This window comes from Onychomys torridus, chromosome 5, assembly GCF_903995425.1.
Source record: "Onychomys torridus chromosome 5, mOncTor1.1, whole genome shotgun sequence".
Lineage (NCBI taxonomy): Eukaryota > Metazoa > Chordata > Mammalia > Rodentia > Cricetidae > Onychomys > Onychomys torridus.
In genome coordinates this window covers 32,950,730-32,968,749 of record NC_050447.1, presented here as the reverse complement: position 1 = coordinate 32,968,749, position 18,020 = coordinate 32,950,730, and the positions used below count along the sequence as shown (strand labels likewise).

Sequence of the window (18,020 nt, the reverse complement as noted above, 5' to 3'; positions counted from 1 at the left end):
GGGACCGGTTTCCACCTGCTTCAGGTAAATTGGGGGCGGGGCCACAAGGAGGGGCGGGCTTAGGGAGGACCTGGAGCAGGGGCCAGCGTTTAGAACCTAGAGGCTGGGGTGGGTCCTAGCAATTCAGTCTCTCGCGGGCTAGTGGAGATTGGGAGTGCCAGCCAGGATGAGAGGAGTCCCTTGGAAGCAGCCGAGCCCTAGCTTTGCGGAGCACGCACGGGTGGAAAAGCCCTTTGAGTCACCGCCCCCAAGGTCCCTTAGGCCTGCCGCTGGTAGCCTACGCCTGGAAGGGAGGGGGCGGGCCAGTCTAATTTAAACTGCTGGCCTACCCTAGTTTGCAGTCGATCCTAGGCCGACTTTGCACAGTTGGAGTGGCTCCTTTCCAGATGGCCAGCGGGACCACCCCTCCCCTCCAGCTTGCCTCGTCTAACCCCCCACCCCCCCCCCCGCAGGCATCCCTTTCCGGCTTGTTTTTTCCGGGCCAGGACTCCCGGAGGCGTTCAGGCCACCACCCCCCCCACAGGGTTCCCGACCTGTGGGTTAGCTGGGAGCTGTGAGGAAGAAGGGAGGGAGTCGGTGGGGTGCCTCAACTGGGCGCGGAGTTGCGCAAACATGGCCCCTAGGCCCGGGGTCTCCCCTGGAATGTGCCCTGAGCTCCAGGCCCCTAGACTGCATTCCTTGCGTTGCAGCCCGCCCTGCCTCCAAGTGCAGGCAGGAGGGGTCGGGAAACTTGGTCTGGGGAGTGGCGGGTGTCCAGGCTAGCTTTAAGACCACAGCTGAGAGGATGCCACATACTGCCCACCTCCAGAGTTTTGGTGCGGTCAGCTTCTCCTGTTCTGAGAGTGGTCTGGAGAAAACATGTACAGTTTGAGGTCACATGGCATTCAGTCGGACTACAGAGAAAAGGGTGCTGAACTGGAACTGTTCACACAGACTAGGGAGAAAGATGTTGAACTGAGACCGCATAGCTTCTAAACTAATAAGTCCTTGGCCAGAAATAAGATGGGGGCTAAGGCCGTAGCATTTGCTTAGTATGTGCGAGGCCCAGGGTTTGATCCCCTGTACCACAAAAAAACATATACAAAAGGCTAGAGAAGGCAATAGTTCTCTCATTCCCACCAGGACATCCCTCTTCACAGTTGGGAGCAGGCCTGGGTTATTTAAAAATGAGGTTCAGAGCCTCCTCTTCATTTAGAAAACTTACTGCATGTTTTTAGCTTGTACAAGGCCCCCGGGTTCTGTGTGTGTAGAAATATGAATGGATATAAGACTGTCTTCCCAACCAGGTGCTGTGTCTTGTTCTCTGCTCTTTAGCGGAGGACATTACTGAGCTCCCTGAAAGATGTGCTTCCTTCTCCAGCTCTGTACTTCTGGGTCTGGCCACCTTCAGGATCTCCTACCTGCTGCACGGAGAACTGCCCCTTCCCCCACTGGGAGGCTTTGGGAAAGGCATAAAGTTACCACACTGTTTAGAGCCAGAACTCCCTGGAGTTGACAGCTTTGCCAGGAATGGTCAGATGCACTGTGATGTGCTTGTCCCAAATATAAACTGTGACCACAGACTCAAAATAGAAAGCTGGAGGAAGAGGGACTGAGAACAGGGCAGAGGGGCAGGGCCATCGGAGAACTGAGGGCGGAGAGCAGGGCTCTCTGCAGGAAATGGCAACAGCTGGTTGCTTGCTGTCCAGAACCTCTAAGTGGGTGCCCCAGAAGCACAGGCATGAGTTGAGTATACCTTGCTTACCTTCTAGAAGGAAGAGATGGACTAGAAACCCAGGCATCCCTGTTGTAGGCTATAAGGCAGAAATGGGGTGACAGGTTCTCCCTGTCCACTGCTGAATGAAGCAGTGTAGTTAGTTGTCTGGCAGAAAGTAGATCACAGTCCAAAGACCTCTGTTCTCCCGTTCTGGGTGTGGCCTCTATCACCCTCACAGACCCTACAGCCGCCCTGGGGCATTACCCCTCACCCTGCTGGGCTCCAGTTTCTCTGGGGACTCCCTTTTTAAGCCACTCAGAACTTGCCAGTCTGAGAAACTTTGCTCATTTCCTCCATGTCTAGGAGGAAGCTCCTGGCCACAGCCTCTGACTCATCTTCTGTCCTGGTTGGGGGCAGGGGAGCCTGGCAATACTGTAGGCTAGGCCTAGTGTCTCTAGGAGAACTCCAGAGTCTTTCTCCCCATTTAAGCTTGGGCTCTTTCAAGGACTTGCCCTGCACAGTGTGTGTGTGTGTGTGTGTGTGTGTGTGTGTGTAAGGAATTGAACCTTTGGTGTCTTAAACCCTAATTCCAATCTACAAGTCCTATCTTTCCTTCTGAGAAGAGCCTTAGAAGCTTTGCCTGAGGGCCGAGGCCCTGCTGCTTCTGGTACACCACTGACATTTCCTTGAGCTCTGAGTGGAGGGACCTGGAATGCCTCTTGGACCTTGCATTAAAGGCCACGGAGTTCCCTCTGACTGACAGCAAAGATTGCCCTCAGGTGTTTGGTCATTACCATCAGTATCCTCAGCTATGACTAAAACAGAGCAAAGGTGGACAGTGGTGCCAGAATATGTTGTCCTGACTCCACTCCAGCTTCAGTTTACCCCTCATAGCTCTTGTGGCAAGAGAGCTCAAGTGTGAACCTGACCTGCAGGGACAGATGTCAACTGAGGGGGTCCCCAAAGATTTTCTTTTTGGTTTTCAACCAAACCCAGGATGCGGACTAGGCAGGCACTACACAACTGAGCTACATCCCCACCCACCCTAATCCCCCACCTAGGAATTTTTTTTTCAGGCAGGGTGGTTTCACAGATTCCTCAAATTCTTATTCTTCTTGCCTCAGATTCATGAATGCTAGTGTTATAGGCATATGCCACCATGTCCAACCCATTAAGGATTAAGAGGCCTATGTGTGTTTGCGGGAGGGGGACTTAACTGTTGATAAACGGAGCCCTGTAGTCCTCTACTATGGGAGTCTCCGGAAAACTAGAAAATTGCTGTAGGAACATGAGTTGCAGTTTCCCAGTCTGCCTGTAGTCTGCATGTATCATCTGCTGGTCCTTCTAAGCTAAAGAAGTTGAGCTATAGCCTGGTGAGAGACCCAACAGCCTAGATGATGGAAGTGGTAGACAGGCAAAAGGAGACAGTTTTCCTAGTGTCTGTGTGTGCTTGTTTGTTTGTGTTCTTTCACTAGAACTGGGAAGACCAGTTTGGGAGATTTGCAGAGTCCAAGAAGTTTAGGAGCACTATTGTAGGCCCCCACCCTCCATCCACTTCTCCGTCAAGGTTTTCTGGAACATTTCCAAGACCTATCCACCTAAGATATGGGTCAGTTAACCTTGGTTCTATTCAGGGCTGTGTTTGCTTGTGGCAGTTTCACACTTGTTTTGTTTTGGAATTTTGTTTGTTTTGTTTTTTCTTTTTGAGGTGGGGATCTCACTGTGGAGGGAGGCCTAGGTGGCCTGGAACTCATGGAGATCTACCTGCTCCTCTCTCAGCCCCCAGTGCTGAGATTAAAGCCCTATTATTTTGTTCTTTTGAGATTGGATCTCCTGTCACTGGCTGTATAGAACTCAATGTGGATGTCATACATCAGGCTGGCTTGAACTTGTGAAGATCCTCCTGCCTCTGCCTCCTGGGTGCTACAATTAGAGGAGTGCGCCACCGTGCCTGACTGTATTTCAAATCATATGAAACAGGTAGCCTAAAGTGAGGCATGGCAGCTTGCACCTACAATTCCAGTATTTGAATAGCTAAGTCAGGAAGGTTGCCATGAGTTTGAATCTAGTCTGGACTATATATAGTAAGAGACCCTATCCAGAAAACAGAAGAGGAGAGGAAAGAGGAGAAAAAAGAAAAGAAAACTAGGCATTGTAAGCCAGGCATGGTAGTGTAAGCCTACAGTACCAAACCAACATTTGAGAGGTGGAGGCAGGAAGATCAGGAGTCAGCCTCAGCTATATTGCAAATTCTAGGCCAGCCTGGGCTACAGGATACCTTATCTTTTTGTCTTTTTTTTTTTTTTTTTTTTTTTAAAGGCAATCTGTTTATCTAGCACTGAAGAGACGCATAACAAAGGCAGGTTTCTTTGCCGAAGGTATATCCTTGTCAGCTCATCCAGGAAGTCACAGTGTAGCTGGAGCCTCAGATAACAGAAAGCTTGCTATTCAGAGCAAAGGGTCCAGTATTCAGTGGTCCAATTATTTCCTAAAACAAGAGAGAGGCCTTCAGCAAGAATTCCACTCTCCCTCCACCTTGTTGTTCCCTGCCCTATCCTTTCTTACATGATTGCATGGTTATCAAAAACAGCAGGGGCTAGTGATTTGGCTCAGGGTAAGGGTGCCAAGCCTGTACTGATATGGTGAATGCGGTCTGATCCTCTGCCTTCCATGAGAATCTTGGCATGCACACAACCATACTCATACACACAAAAGTAAGTAAATAAATAAGTTTTTTTGTAATAGGGAGTAGATACCATGGTCTGCTCAGCTTGATCTATATATAAAACCATTACGTTGAGTGGAGGATTTGGTCAAATAAATTATATACATGTTTAACATTCTCAAAGATATTATATTAACCCTCCTCCCCCACAAAAAATAACAGTCAGTTCAGAGTAGTAGACTGTGTCTGTAATCATAGAGAATAGAAAGGCAGGAGAATCAAGAATTGTCTTCAGTGAGTTTGAGGCCAGCCTGGACTACATGAAATCTTGTTTCTAAATAAATTAATTAATTAGAGAGTGTATAGCATAATAATAAATAATATATAACAAATAATAATAAACTAGGGAGTAAGTAATAAAGTAAGGGTATGGCCAGTTATTTAGTTCTTACCTAGTGTGAAAAGGGCCGGGGGATTTGATTCCCAGCCCTATAAAAAACAAATTCATTCATTTATTCATTAAAAACAGAGGAAGCGGGTGTAGTAGTGCATTGCATAACTTTAATCCCAGCAGAAGGTTCTCTTGTGAGTTCAAGGCCAGCCTTATCTACAAAGTGAGTTCCAGGATAGCCAGTGCTACATAGTGTGACCCTGTCTCAAAAAACCAAACCAAACAAAGAACAAAAACGAAAACAGAGGCTTGAGGAATTGCCCAGGGGTTAAGAGCCTTCACAACTCCTGCAAAGGACCAAGGTACTCATGGGTTTGGCCTGCCAGAAAAGCCTGAGCTGGAAGACTAAGGAGATAACATGGGCTGGAGGCCAACGTGAGGGAAGGTTGGGAGGGACTACCAGGAAGATGAAGGCCAGAAGTGAGGAAGACAGAAGCCAGGGTGGAGGATGTAGGACCATACATTGTGCTGGCCTAAAGCAGTGTCATCAGAGATTAGGGTTTGGGCTTGCTCAAACCTGGCCCAGTCCCAGGGTGTGAGAAAAGAATCCCAGAGGTTTGCCTCTCAGAATGGTGATCCCAGGAAGGGGCCACGGATGTGAAGGGTGTGAAGGATAAACACCATCTTGCTGGCAGGAAGTCTAGCCTTTTTGCTCTTGGCCTGATCCTGGCCCCCAACCTCCCACTTCCACTTAGGATAGACAACTGAGAGCAGAAGAAAACTCACCTGGAGGGACCAGGCTGAAGGATCTCTAGATCTTCCCCTATAATTGGCAGGGTTGGATGGGTGAAGTAATTGGGGAAGCCATATCTACATCCATGACAAGAGCTTAAACCTGTTTAGCCAAGGAGCCTGGAATGGTGGTCACTTATCCTTCAGTACTGTACCCCTTGCCTTAAATTGCATCCTGGAGGAAGAAGACCATTCTCTGCTTACTTAGGGTGGAGCAGGGTACATGGTGAGCCTAACATCTCTGGATGTGCTACTTTGGCCTGTTCTCAGCCATTCCTGGCCATGTATCTAGCTATGCAAGTGGATGTCAGATCTTTATAGCAGTTTGGTACATCCTTTCTTAGAACTCACAGAAGTTGTGAATCCACATGTGAGTTTTTCCTGAGTCAAGGCTGACTTGTTGATGTTTCCTGCTGTGTTCTGCAGACCTAAAACCAGTCTCTGGTTCATGGATGTTCCAATGAATGAGCTATTCTATGTGTGATTTGGAGGCAGTCTCTGTGGGAGGTATGTTTAAGGTCCCCAGATCCTCCAGTCCAAGCAGTACTGGGGCCATGTAGCTGGGCTTGAAGGGGTGGGTTTGGGGAGGCTGCCCTCTGTTGAACTCTGGCCCTGACGAGACCAGAGCCCTGGGAACTTGCAGTGTCTTCTCAGACCTCTTCCCAGTAGACCCAGGAGATGACTCTGCTCCTTGAAAGGAGAGGCCAGGCCCGCCCAAGGCGCCCAAGAGAGGGCAGGCAGCCAGGAAGGAAGTTGGACAGAACAGGCTGGAGTGTTTGTCCTGTGTCCCATGTCCCAGGCAAGGGGTGAGGTGGGGGTGGGGATCACCCAAGGGCCCCACAAGCTAACCTGTCAGGAAGGAGCCAGGTCAGGCCCTGAGGCAAGAGCACAGGGTGCTAACTGGAGGCAGAAGCAGGGGCAGGGGCTCGACTCCCTGTCCCCTCAGGGACCAAGATCAGCTGGAAGCCCTTGGGTGGGGTTCAGAACAGGGCAGAGCTGACCAAATCCCAGAAACAATATTGGAGGTGACTTGCCCAGTGAGATAGCCACCAGAAGATCCCCTTCCTCCCCAGAGGTGGGGGAAATTTGATTAGTTTTGCATATCAGTACTGTACTGATGGGGGCAGTATGGGAGGGCACAGGGTTGCCCATAGTGTATTGGGAGTTAGGCTTCTCTATAGACATTTTCTCTCTTTTTTTTTTTAAGATTTTAATTTAATTTTTATTTTGAACAGGGTATGAGTGTTTGCCTTCATATATGTCTGTGCACCACCATTGTGCCTGGTGCCTGTGGAAACCAGAAGAAGGAGTTGGAGTTACAGACAGTTGTAGGCTGCCGTGGAGGTGCTGGGAACTGAACCCCAGGTCCTCTGCTGAAGCAGCAAGTGCTCTCAATCACTGAACCATCTCTCTAGCGCGTAGAATCATTTTTTAAAGGACCAAGTAGTGAGCCAGGGCTGAAAGAGGGACACATGAGAAATGAACTGGTGGAGCTGGTGCCTTCCCATTTGGGGGTCTGACAGCATCAGACTCAAAAATCAGAAGTTCACCTAGAAGGATTTTAGCTGTAGCTCATTTGGGGAAAAGGCCTGTTTTCCGCAGAAACTCCCAGCTAGGTTTGCACCTCCCTGAACACTTAACACTTTCTCTCTGAGCTTGAATGCTTTTGTGGCTGAAGCTTATCACCCCACAAGGCTGTGAACTTCCTTGAAGGCAGCAACTTCCTGCTGTCCTCCTTCACCTCCCTTCCTCTTTTGTGTTTGTTAATGTAAAAGGAAAAGCAAAAGCTAACCAAACAACCCAAGATTCCAGGGCCGAAGTTCACTGGTTCAGCATGTGGGAAGTCCTGGGAGTCTAGTCCTAATAACACAAAAACAAAATAAACAACAACAGTCTGACTGCAGCACTAGCCCTAAGCTAGATTCCCTTGTTTCCAGCTGGAGGACTGTGCTTTGCAAGTGTCTCCGTCTGGATACTACCTGGACCCGGAACTATCCCTAGAAGAACAGCGGGAGATGCTGGAGGGCTTCTATGAAGAGATCAGGTCAGAGCTGAAAGGGTGAGGGAGGCTAGGGAGCCCTTCCTGCTTCTTTTCAGGGTCTTGAATGGGTCTGGCTCAAGCCCCCAGCCTTGTCCCCACCAGGGTCCAGCTTAGGTATCAGCAGCTGAGGCACTCAGTCTGTAGCCTGAGCTGTAGGTAAATGCAGGGAATGATGCTAGGGGATCACCTCTGTTGCCAGGAAATGGGGGCACTCTCACATACCATTACTTGTGTTTACACATACTATCCTGTTTGGCTAACACTTGGGCCCTGGAGTGGACCAGAGTTCACATGTGGATGTCTTTGCTTTGAGGGTAGGATCCTGAGGAATCACCTGGGAACCTCTAACATGGCTGTTTGATTTTAGCAAAGGGCGGAAGCCCACATTGATACTGCGGACCCAGCTCTCTGTGAGGGTCAATGCTATCTTGGGTAAGTGTGTGGCATCTTTGGTGTCCAGCAATCCCCTGCTGTCTTGTTCCCTGCTTTTCCTGCATAGCCTAGTTGGCCTAGCTTCTTTCAGGCCTGTGCTGAACTGTGGATTGAGTGGACTGGAGATCTGATGTGTCCTCCTCTCTCCCTTCCCTGACCTTTCCTTCTGGGGTCAAGACTTATGCCACAGCTGGACTGAAGTGAGGTGATAGAGGAGGGTGTCCAGAGTCAGAGAGCAGGAGGGAGGTTTGAGAACAGCAGAATCTTCTTTGGTAGGAGGTTGTAGTTGGGTGCTAGTGGAAGAAGACAGTCTGTGCTCTTGTTCATGATCACTCACCCCTTGCAGAAAAGTTGTATGGCTCCAGTGGCCCTGAGCTCCGGCGATCTCTCTTCTCATTAAAGCAGATATTCCAGGTAAGAGCCAGAGATAGGCTGAGGGCTGGTGTCCAGCCCAAGCCCCCCTTAAACTTCCCCATGGTGCCTCCAGGAAGACAAGGACTTGGTGCCCGAATTCGTACACTCAGAGGGGCTGAGTTGCCTGATCCGTGTGGGTGCTGCTGCTGACCACAACTACCAAAGCTACATCCTTCGAGGTCAGCTCCACTCTTTCCCCTGACTTTTGTTCCCACGCCCTCCGCCTCCCCCACTGATCTCTTCTCATTTCTGTCTCTAGCCCTTGGCCAGCTAATGCTTTTTGTGGATGGGATGCTGGGGGTGGTGGCACACAGTGAGGCCGTGCAGTGGCTGTATACACTGTGCGCTAGCCTGGTAAGTGGCTCTACACAAATGCATGTCCCCTTCCCCTGTTGTTCCCTCAGAGCTTCAGTTTCTACTTCTCCAAGGTGGGAAGGGTTGGTGTCAGCCAAAGGCCCCTTGAAAACTAAATGGCACTTTCAAGCCCAGGCCCAGAGCCAGGGTCTTTCCACCTAGACCCTTCTCTTTGGGTGCAGCCCCAGGAGCCCTTCCCCCTCCTCCAGGAACTAACACTCTGGTCCAAGCCCCACTCACATGGATCGCCTTCTCCCCCAGTCCCGCTTGGTGGTAAAGACAGCCCTGAAGCTGCTGCTGGTGTTTGTGGAGTATTCTGAGAACAATGCACCGCTGTTCATCCAGGCAGTCAACTCTGTAGCCAGCACCACCGGTCAGAGCCTATCTTTTCCATTTCCCCACTACTCAGCCCTCTCTTACCGCTCCCACCCCCATGATTACTTCCCTTTCCGTGTGGCAGGTACTCTTCCCTGGGCCAACTTGGTGTCCATCCTCGAAGAGAAGAATGGAGCTGACCCAGAGCTGTTGGTATATACTGTCACTCTCATTAACAAGGTATGGAACTGGGACCAGGTGCCAGTGTGGACCCTTGGCCCACGATCCCCACACATCAGCCTCAGCCTTGGTTCCTGTGCCCCGCTTCCAGACACTGGCAGCACTCCCAGACCAGGACTCCTTCTATGACGTGACAGATGCACTGGAGCAGCAGGGCATGGAAGCACTGGTCCAGCGCCTGTTAGGCACTGCGGGCACCGATGTTGACCTGCGAACACAGCTCATGCTCTATGAGGTGGGTCAGGAGGGAGAGGTGTAGTTCCCCAGTACCTGTCCCGTTTATCGGGCCTCAGCTGCTTGCTCACATCTTGGCCACCTCCATTAGAGTGCCCTTCGGTTAGAGGATGGAGATATGGAAGAGGCTGCAGCTGCGGCAGCTGCAGGTGGCCGTCGAGAGCGACGGAAGCCATCCTCAGAGGAAGGCAAAAGGAGCCGAAGATCACTAGAAGGTGGAGGCTGTCCTGTGCGTGCCCCAGAACCAGGGTAAGTACATGCCTGGCGGGGGGTGAAGGGGTGAATCTGCCAGGCATGACCCTGTCTGTTAACAGGCCCTGCCTCTAGCTCCACAGGCCCTGCCTCACCAGTAGGCTCCACCTCCTTCACTGGCCCCACCTTGCCGACAAGTCCAGCCTACAGCCCTACTGGCCCAGCCTCTGGCCTCCGGACCTCAGTGAACCTCTTCCCTACCATTTCTGTGGGACCGTCAGTGGACAGTTCCTGTGAGAGAAGCGTCTACAAGTAAGTAGGGAGACAGAGCCCCAGCCCCAAGTCCTGACTCCAGCTGTCCTTCCACTTTGCATCCCTCCATGGGCTCTCAGCCTCCTCTGCCCAAACGCATGCTTTCTCTTTCTTTTCAGACTTCACCAAACTGCTCCCGTTTGGTAAGTGACTGCTGGAGGGCGAGGATCGGCTCTGACTGGCCCTCCTCCTCCTGTGGCTTCTCTGTTTATTTCCTGCGTTTCACCTTGCCTGCCTTGGCCTCTCGTCACGTCTCTCTCTTCACTCTGTCCCCTGTTTCTGTCACTCCTTTTCTGCTTTGTCTGTTATTCCTGCACCCTGTCCAGCTTCCTGTCTGTTTCTACCACTTCCAACCCCCCCCCCCCCCCCCGTGTCCTGCCACCCCAACCCTCCTCCTGCCACTGAGGACGGGAAGGAACTATGACAGTACTCTCCAGCTCTGTGGGTACAACAGGTGGGCCTTGGAATGGAGCTGGCACCATAGTTACCATGTCTTCCTCTCATCCCCCTCCCCAGCACCCCTGAGAGCCCACCTGTCCCCCAGTCCCTTACTGGGCAGGCCAGGCTCAAGTAAGTACAGAGGCCAGTCTGCCGGGCCTGCCATTGCTCAGGGCTTCAGCATTGCTTGCCCAGCAGGAGTTCATACAACCCACTAGAAGGGTACTCAGAAGCCCTTCTCCCAGACATATGCCTCCTTCGCAACCCAGAGACATAAGCACTGGGGGCAGTTCACTGGGACCATAGTGTAGCCGAAACCAGAGATGTGAGTGAGTCTGGAGAGGTATTTAAAGTGAGGTGTGGGTGGTGTAAGGCTGAAGGAAGGGCAAGGACTGAACTAACAGGCCGGAGGGACTAGAAAGGAGACACAGGAGGCAGGTTTGGTGGCACACACCTTGTAATCCTAGCACTTAGTAGTAGACACAGGGAGGGTCAGAAGTTCAAGGTCATCTTCAGTACATAGTGAGTTTTAGGCTAGTCTGGCCTACATGAGACGCAGGCCCTTTTCTCAGCCATAACTCTCAAAAGCAGACAGACATGCAAGAGAAAGTCTGTTGTGCCATTGGGACAACTATCCCCTTGCCTCACTCAAAGGGCCTTATCTAGAATCAGCAAGGCTGCAAGTCAGTTGTCAAGTTCAACTTCTGTACTTTGACCAAGAATGCTAAATTGGTTGTGATTCCCAGACTGAATGGGGCCGAGCCTTGGAGGGGTGGGCAGAGGTATGCCTAGTGCATGGACTGTTCCCTGTGCCTGTGTGTGCTTGCAACTGAGGGCAATGCCCAGTAGCTGAGCAAGGCATGTGTACCCCCTGGGCTGGACTTGGGCCAGACACCAGCATTGACAAGTGCCTCTCCTTAGAGCCCGGTTCCTGGAGAATGTGGCAGCAGCAGAAACAGAGAAGCAGGCTGCTCTGGCCCAGGGCCGGGCAGAGACGCTGGCTGGAGCCACAGTGGATGATACTGATGGATCATCGTCATCAGGTGGGTAGATGCCCAGGCAGAATCCAATCATACTATTCTCTTTTTAAGATAAACAACAAACCAACCAACCCTAGGGGCTGGAGAAATGGCTCAGTCAACAGTTGAGAGAGCGTGTTGCTCTTGCAGAAGACCTGTACTTCATTGATTCCCAGCATTCATTCACAGGGTAGTTCACAACCATCTCTATACAACTCTAGTTTGGGGGAATCTATGCTGTCTTCTTAATATTTTTTAAAAGATTTGCTTATTTTGGGCTGGAGAGATGGCTCAGAGATTAAGAGCGCCGACTGCTCTTCCAAAGGTCCTGAGTTCAATTCCCAGCACCCACATGGTGGCTCACAACCATCTGTAATGAGATCTGGCGCCCTCTTCTGTGTACATAATAAATAAATAAATAAATCTAAAAAAAAAAAGGTTTACTTATTTTATGTGCACTGATGTTTTGCCTGAGTGTATGTCTGTGTGAAGGTGTTGGATCCTCTGGAACTGAAGTTACAGACAGTTATGAGCTGCCATGTTGGTGCTGGGAATTGAACTCAGGTCCTCTGGAAGAACAGCCATTGCTCTTAACCACTGAGCCATCTCTCCAGCTTCTTAACAATTTAAAAAATTAAACCGTATCATTTTCTCCTTCTCTTTCCTCCCTTCAACCTTTCCTCTGTAGCCCTCACCTTGCTTCTTCAAATTCATAGCCTGTTTTTAAAATTGTTATTATTACCTCCACAGGTACCAGGCATGCACTTGTTACACATACATATATATATATATAGGCAAAACACTCATACACATACATCTTTTTGTTTTTGTTTTTGAAGACAGGGTTTCTCTGTGTAGACCAGGCTGTCCTCAAACTCACAGAGATCCTCCTGCCTCTGCCTCCCGAGTGCTGGGATTAAAGGTGTACGCCACCACTGCAAAAATGTTTTTTAGGGCTGGAGAGATGGCTCAGCGGTTAAGAGCACTGGCTGCTCTTCCAGAGGACTTGGGTTCAGTTCCCAGCATCCAGCATCCATCCACATGGCAGTTCGCAGCTGTCTGTAACTGCTTAAAACAAACAAACAAACAAACAAACCACACACTAACTACCACATCTGGCTACTAAACAGATTAATAAACACTTGATGCCTGCTGAGAGTACATGGTTCATTTAAAAAAATGTTTTTTAAAAGATAGGTATCCCACCAAAATCCCTTTTGTGTGTGTGTGCACAAGTATGCAAGTGAGAGTGTATACCATATGTGTATGGGTATCCATATGTGTATGGGTATCCGTGTGCGTATGGGTATCCGTGTGTGTGTGTATGGGTATCCGTATGCGTATGGGTATCCGTGTGTGTATGGGTATCCGTATGTGTATGGGTATCCATATGTGTATGGGTATCCGTGTGTGTATGGGTATCCGTGTGTGTATGGGTATCCGTGTGTGTATGGGTATCCGTATGCGTATGGGTATCCGTGTGTGTATGGGTATCCGTATGTGTATGGGTATCCATATGTGTATGGGTATCCGTGTGTGTATGGGTATCCGTGTGTGTATGGGTATCCGTGTGTGTATGGGTATCCGTGTGTGTATGGGTATCCGTGTGCGTATGGGTATCCGTGTGCGTATGGGTATCCGTGTGCGTATGGGTATCCGTGTGCGTATGGGTATCCGTGTGTGTATGGGTATCCGTGTGCGTATGGGTATCCGTGTGCGTATGGGTATCCGTGTGCGTATGGGTATCCGTGTGCGTATGGGTATCCGTGTGTGTATGGGTATCTGTATGTGTATGGGTATCCGTGTGTGTATGGGTATCCGTATGTGTATGGGTATCCGTGGAGGTCAGAAGAGGATGTCAGAGCCCTGAATCTCTGGAGTTGAGTGTTTGGTTGTAAGCCACCTAGCTTTAAGTGCTGGGGACTGAACTCAGGGTCTTAACTGCTGAGCCATCCATCTCTCCAGCATTCCCCACACCTCCACCACCATGTTGCTTTCCTGCACCACAGAGGGTGTGTAAATGACAGTTACTTACTTTTGCTAGGCACCAGGGAACGATGGGACTCCCCAGAGCCAGCCTCTGCACCTAGAACACCTCAGAGCCCTGTTTCCCGAATCCTGCTCCGGACCCAGCGGAGTCTTGAGCCAGATCTCAAGGAGCCAGTGTCACCACCAAGTCCCAAGGCTGAGCCTATCCAGGAGCTTCCTACCCGTGTCCCCAAGCTCTGCATTGGGGACTTGGACTTCTCAGATCTGGGGGAGGATGAAGACCAGGATACATTAAATGCGGCATCTGCGGAGTCTGAAAGACCGTTCCTACTCTTACCACAGACACCATCCTCATTCTCTGGGGGCCCCCCACCTCCACCCCCTCCTCCCCCACCCATCTTAGGCTCCTGCCCCCCACCTCCACCCCCACCTCCCCCACCCATCTTAGGCTCCTGCCCCCCACCTCCACCCCTGGCTGCCCCTTTTCCCTCCTCAGCACTCGATGGCCCAAGCCTCCCCACCAAAAGGAAAACAGTCAAACTTTTCTGGCGGGAACTAAAGCTGGCTGGGAGCTCGGGGTACTCTAGAAGCCGCTTTGGACCCTGCCCTACCCTGTGGGCCTCTCTCGAACCTGTCTCAGTAGATACAGCCCGGCTGGAACACCTGTTTGAGTCCCGGGCCAAGGATGTATTACCCACCAAGGTAAATCACCTTGACGGGCAGAATTGGGGTTTCAGGGGGCTGAGTTCCTGATTTCCCACATGGGGAAATAAAAAGATTTGTCTGAGGCTCTCTAGGAATCAGCAGAGCCCTCATTAGGGCAGCAGTGGCACACACCTTTAATCCTAGCACTCGGGAGGCAGAGGCAGGTGGATCTCTTCAAGGCCAGCCTGGTCTACAGAGTGAGTTCCAGGACAGCCAGGATTGCTTCACAGAAAAACCCTGTCTCCAAACACACACACACACACATATATATATGAATGAATGACAGCATGGAGCGGGTACCGGGGTCATGGAATGGGACAGGTGGTAGGAACAGGTAAGTAATGACCATCAGTGTGTGCGTGTGTGTTTGTATATATTTACAGTTTATTCCTTTATTCCCAAGCCTTAAATCTCTCTTCTCTCCACTTGTAGATTCATTGGGCCATTCAGAGGAGGACTTTAGGATGCCCTCTTTTTCCTTTTACCCCCCCAAGACAGGGTTTCTCTGTGTAACAGCCCTGGCCGTCCTGGAGGGTGCTTCTTTGTAGACCAGGCTGGCCTTGAACTCACAGATTTGCCTGCCTCTGCTTTCCAAGTGCTGGGATTAAAGGCTTAGAGTGTCCCGAAGGAACTGCCTCGGCTGTTTCCTTCCCCTTCTTAAAGTGCCATTCTCCCGACCTTGCAGAAAGCTGGGGAAGGCCGCCGGACAATGACCACAGTGCTGGATCCCAAGCGCAGCAATGCCATCAACATTGGTCTAACCACTTTGCCACCTGTGCATGTCATCAAGGCTGCCCTGCTCAACTTCGATGAATTTGCTGTCAGCAAGGATGGCATTGAGGTGAGACTACCCGATGGGTAAGAGGAGGGGAAGAGGTGCTAGCTCTTTCCTTTGGTCAGCAGGAATTTCTAGTCCTTCTGGTGGTGGACATAGGTGTGCCATTTCTGTAGAGCATTCCCCTAAACCTGGGGCTCCCCTAGAAGGCCTAGGGAGGGGTAGGAGACAATGTCTTAGGCCTCTATGTGGTGGTGGCTGCACCTTCAGAAGCTGCTGAATATGATGCCCACTGAGGAAGAGCGGCAGAAGATTGAGGAAGCCCAGCTGGCCAACCCTGACGTACCCCTGGGTCCAGCTGAGAACTTCCTGATGACTCTTGCTTCCATTGGAGGCCTGGCTGCACGCCTACAACTCTGGGCTTTCAAGCTGGACTATGACAGCATGGAGCGGGTACCGGGGTCATGGAGCGGGACAGGTGGTAGGAACAGGTGAGTAATGACCATGTAGCCTCAAGGCTCCTTGTCCCGCACACTAGGAAATTGCAGAGCCACTATTTGATCTCAAAGTGGGCATGGAGCAGCTGGTGCACAATGCCACTTTCCGTTACGTTCTGGCCACTCTTTTGGCTGTTGGCAACTTCCTCAATGGCTCCCAGGTAAGTGAAAGCACTTGGGGATTGGAGGTCCCGGCTCTGGAACCAGCTAGGACCAGACTGAGACAGGGTCCTTTCAGAGCAGTGGCTTTGAGCTGAGCTACTTGGAGAAGGTGTCAGAAGTGAAGGACACCGTGCGCCGGCAGTCACTGCTGTATCATCTCTGTTCCCTGGTGCTCCAGACCCGGCCTGAGTCCTCTGACCTCTACTCAGAAATTCCTGCCCTCACCCGCTGTGCCAAGGTTAGTACCAGGCAGAGATCCCACTAAGAATGGCTGATGTGCAGTGGGGCACTGCTTCTTGGGGTGAAGCCTTCTATTTGGGCTGCTGTGCCAAGGCTTGCTGAGGCTATAGGTATGTGAGCTATGTCTTCCGCCAGTGGCGTGACCACACCCATTCAATTCTTTGAGTCTATTTAATTGCCACTTCTCCAAGAAGCCTCTCTGTTCTCGCTTGGAGCAACTGGACTGGTCTGTCTCTTGGATTCAACTGGTTTTTGTTTTTTTAATGTAAGCAAACATTATATCACTGAACTATATCCCCTGTCCACTTCTTACTTTCTGAGACAGGATCTAAGTTGCCCACGTGGACCCTGAACAAACACTGTAGCCCAAACTGTCTAGCCTGGACCCAGGGGCACAGCTGGGAACTGGCCTCTTCAAAAGCTCACAGGCCACGCATGGCAGTGCTAATCTGAATGTAGTATTCAGGCCCCGGGCAGTGACTTATATATAGGACAGATGCTGTGTACTCTCTTGCTTTTTGTTTGTTTGTTTGTTTTGTTTTGTTTTTTGTTTGTTTGTTTTGTTTTGTTTTTCGTTTTTCGAGACAGGGTTTCTCTGTGTAGCTTTGTGCCTTTCCTGGAACTCACTCCTGGCCAGGCTGGCCTCGAACTCACAGAGATCTGCCTGGCTCTGCCTCCTGAGTGCGCCACCACTGCCTGGCTACTCTCTTGCTTTTTAGGTGGACTTTGAGCAGCTGACCGAGAACCTGGGCCAGCTGGAGTGCCGGAGCCGTGCAGCTGAGGACAGCCTTCGGAGCTTAGCAAAGCATGAGCTAGCCCCAGCTCTGCGTGCCCGCCTCACCCACTTCCTGGCCCACTGTACCCGCCGGGTAGCCATGCTAAAGGTAGTGCACCGCCGGGTCTGCAACAGGTAAGGCAGGGCCATGAGGTAGAGAGAGAGGATTGCCACTGTCATCCTTTCAAACACCAGGTAGGGCTCACTATCCACATCGCCCACTACAACCTGCCTAGGTTCCATGCCTTCCTGCTCTACCTGGGCTACACTGCACAGGCAGCCCGGGAAGTTGGCATCATGCAGTTTTGTCACACACTGAAAGAGTTTGCCCTGGAGTATCGGACTTGTCGCGAACGAGTACTTCAGCAGCAGCAGAAGCGAGCTACGTACCGTGAGCGCAACAAGACCCGGGGGCGCATGATCACTGAGGTAAATGCCCTGCAGCGTCTTGCCGGCCACCCATGGTTCCTTATCCTTGCTCTCAACCCCTCTTCTTTTCCTGTTTAGACAGAGAAGTTCTCTGGTGTGGCTGGGGAGGCCCCCAGTAACCTGTCAGTCCCAGTGGCTGTGGGCAGTGGCCCGGGACGGGGTGATGCCGACAGTCATGCCAGTATGAAGACTCTGCTTACCAGCAGACCAGAAGACACCACACACAGCCGCCGTAGCAGAGGTAGGGCTTGTAGCTGCTGCTAAGGGAATGTGTTCTGATCTGCCTTAGCCTGATTTCCCTCTCTGGTCTCCCGTAGGCATGGTCCAGAGTAGTTCTCCTGTCACACACACGGCAGTGGGGCCCTCCACTGCATCCCCTGAGGACACTTCAGGTTCCAGTTTACCCAGTGATACATCAGATGAGATAATGGATCTGCTTGTGCAGTCAGTTACCAAGAGCAGTCCTAGAGCCTTAGCTGCTCGGGAAAGGAAGCGCTCTCGTGGCAACCGCAAGTCCTGTGAGTATCCCCTTATAAGCCCAGATCTCCCCCCCTTATTCCTGACCCCCAACCTGTAACCCTGCTCTGTCACCGCAGTAAGACGGACATTGAAGAGTGGGCTTGGAGATGACCTGGTGCAGGCGCTGGGACTAAGCAAAGCTCCTGGCCTGGAGGTTTGAGGGTGCTGCCACCAGGAAGTTTGTGTGGATACACCTCCAGTACAAGAGACTGAGCATAAAGAGGGGGCCCGGAGCAGAAATCTGGTTCACAAGCCTGAACCCAGGAACCAGTATTGTGAGCAGTATTAGATGTGTGTGTGTGTATGTGTGTGTGTGTGTGTGTGTGTGTACATGCACATGTATTTTGCATGTGTGAGTTCCCTCTTCGGAACAAAATAAAGTTTACCTAGCTAA

The 18,020-nt window shown here is 51.1% G+C and overlaps 1 protein-coding gene across 2 annotated transcripts in view; it reads left to right on the top strand.

Annotated features, from left to right (window-relative positions):
• The window catches only part of Fhod1 (formin homology 2 domain containing 1), a 20,082-nt gene extending 2,062 nt beyond the window's left edge, over nucleotides 1-18,020 (top strand). Inside the window, exons 2-23 of one of the 2 annotated variants that reach the window (XM_036188535.1) lie at nucleotides 5,971-6,051; nucleotides 7,482-7,588; nucleotides 7,953-8,017; nucleotides 8,364-8,431; nucleotides 8,505-8,610; nucleotides 8,691-8,785; nucleotides 9,047-9,158; nucleotides 9,246-9,340; nucleotides 9,432-9,575; nucleotides 9,666-9,823; nucleotides 9,902-10,078; nucleotides 11,438-11,559; nucleotides 13,580-14,226; nucleotides 14,915-15,070; nucleotides 15,275-15,457; nucleotides 15,543-15,662; nucleotides 15,740-15,901; nucleotides 16,623-16,813; nucleotides 16,915-17,107; nucleotides 17,186-17,348; nucleotides 17,425-17,625; nucleotides 17,704-18,020. In XM_036188535.1, coding sequence (XP_036044428.1) covers nucleotides 7,560-7,588; nucleotides 7,953-8,017; nucleotides 8,364-8,431; nucleotides 8,505-8,610; nucleotides 8,691-8,785; nucleotides 9,047-9,158; nucleotides 9,246-9,340; nucleotides 9,432-9,575; nucleotides 9,666-9,823; nucleotides 9,902-10,078; nucleotides 11,438-11,559; nucleotides 13,580-14,226; nucleotides 14,915-15,070; nucleotides 15,275-15,457; nucleotides 15,543-15,662; nucleotides 15,740-15,901; nucleotides 16,623-16,813; nucleotides 16,915-17,107; nucleotides 17,186-17,348; nucleotides 17,425-17,625; nucleotides 17,704-17,786 — 3,270 coding nt within the window. In that variant the 5' untranslated portion in view covers nucleotides 5,971-6,051; nucleotides 7,482-7,559 and the 3' untranslated portion in view covers nucleotides 17,787-18,020. The remainder of the gene's footprint in view (nucleotides 1-5,970; nucleotides 6,052-7,481; nucleotides 7,589-7,952; nucleotides 8,018-8,363; nucleotides 8,432-8,504; nucleotides 8,611-8,690; nucleotides 8,786-9,046; nucleotides 9,159-9,245; nucleotides 9,341-9,431; nucleotides 9,576-9,665; nucleotides 9,824-9,901; nucleotides 10,079-11,437; nucleotides 11,560-13,579; nucleotides 14,227-14,914; nucleotides 15,071-15,274; nucleotides 15,458-15,542; nucleotides 15,663-15,739; nucleotides 15,902-16,622; nucleotides 16,814-16,914; nucleotides 17,108-17,185; nucleotides 17,349-17,424; nucleotides 17,626-17,703) is intronic. The other variant, XM_036188534.1, reaches the window with a different exon arrangement.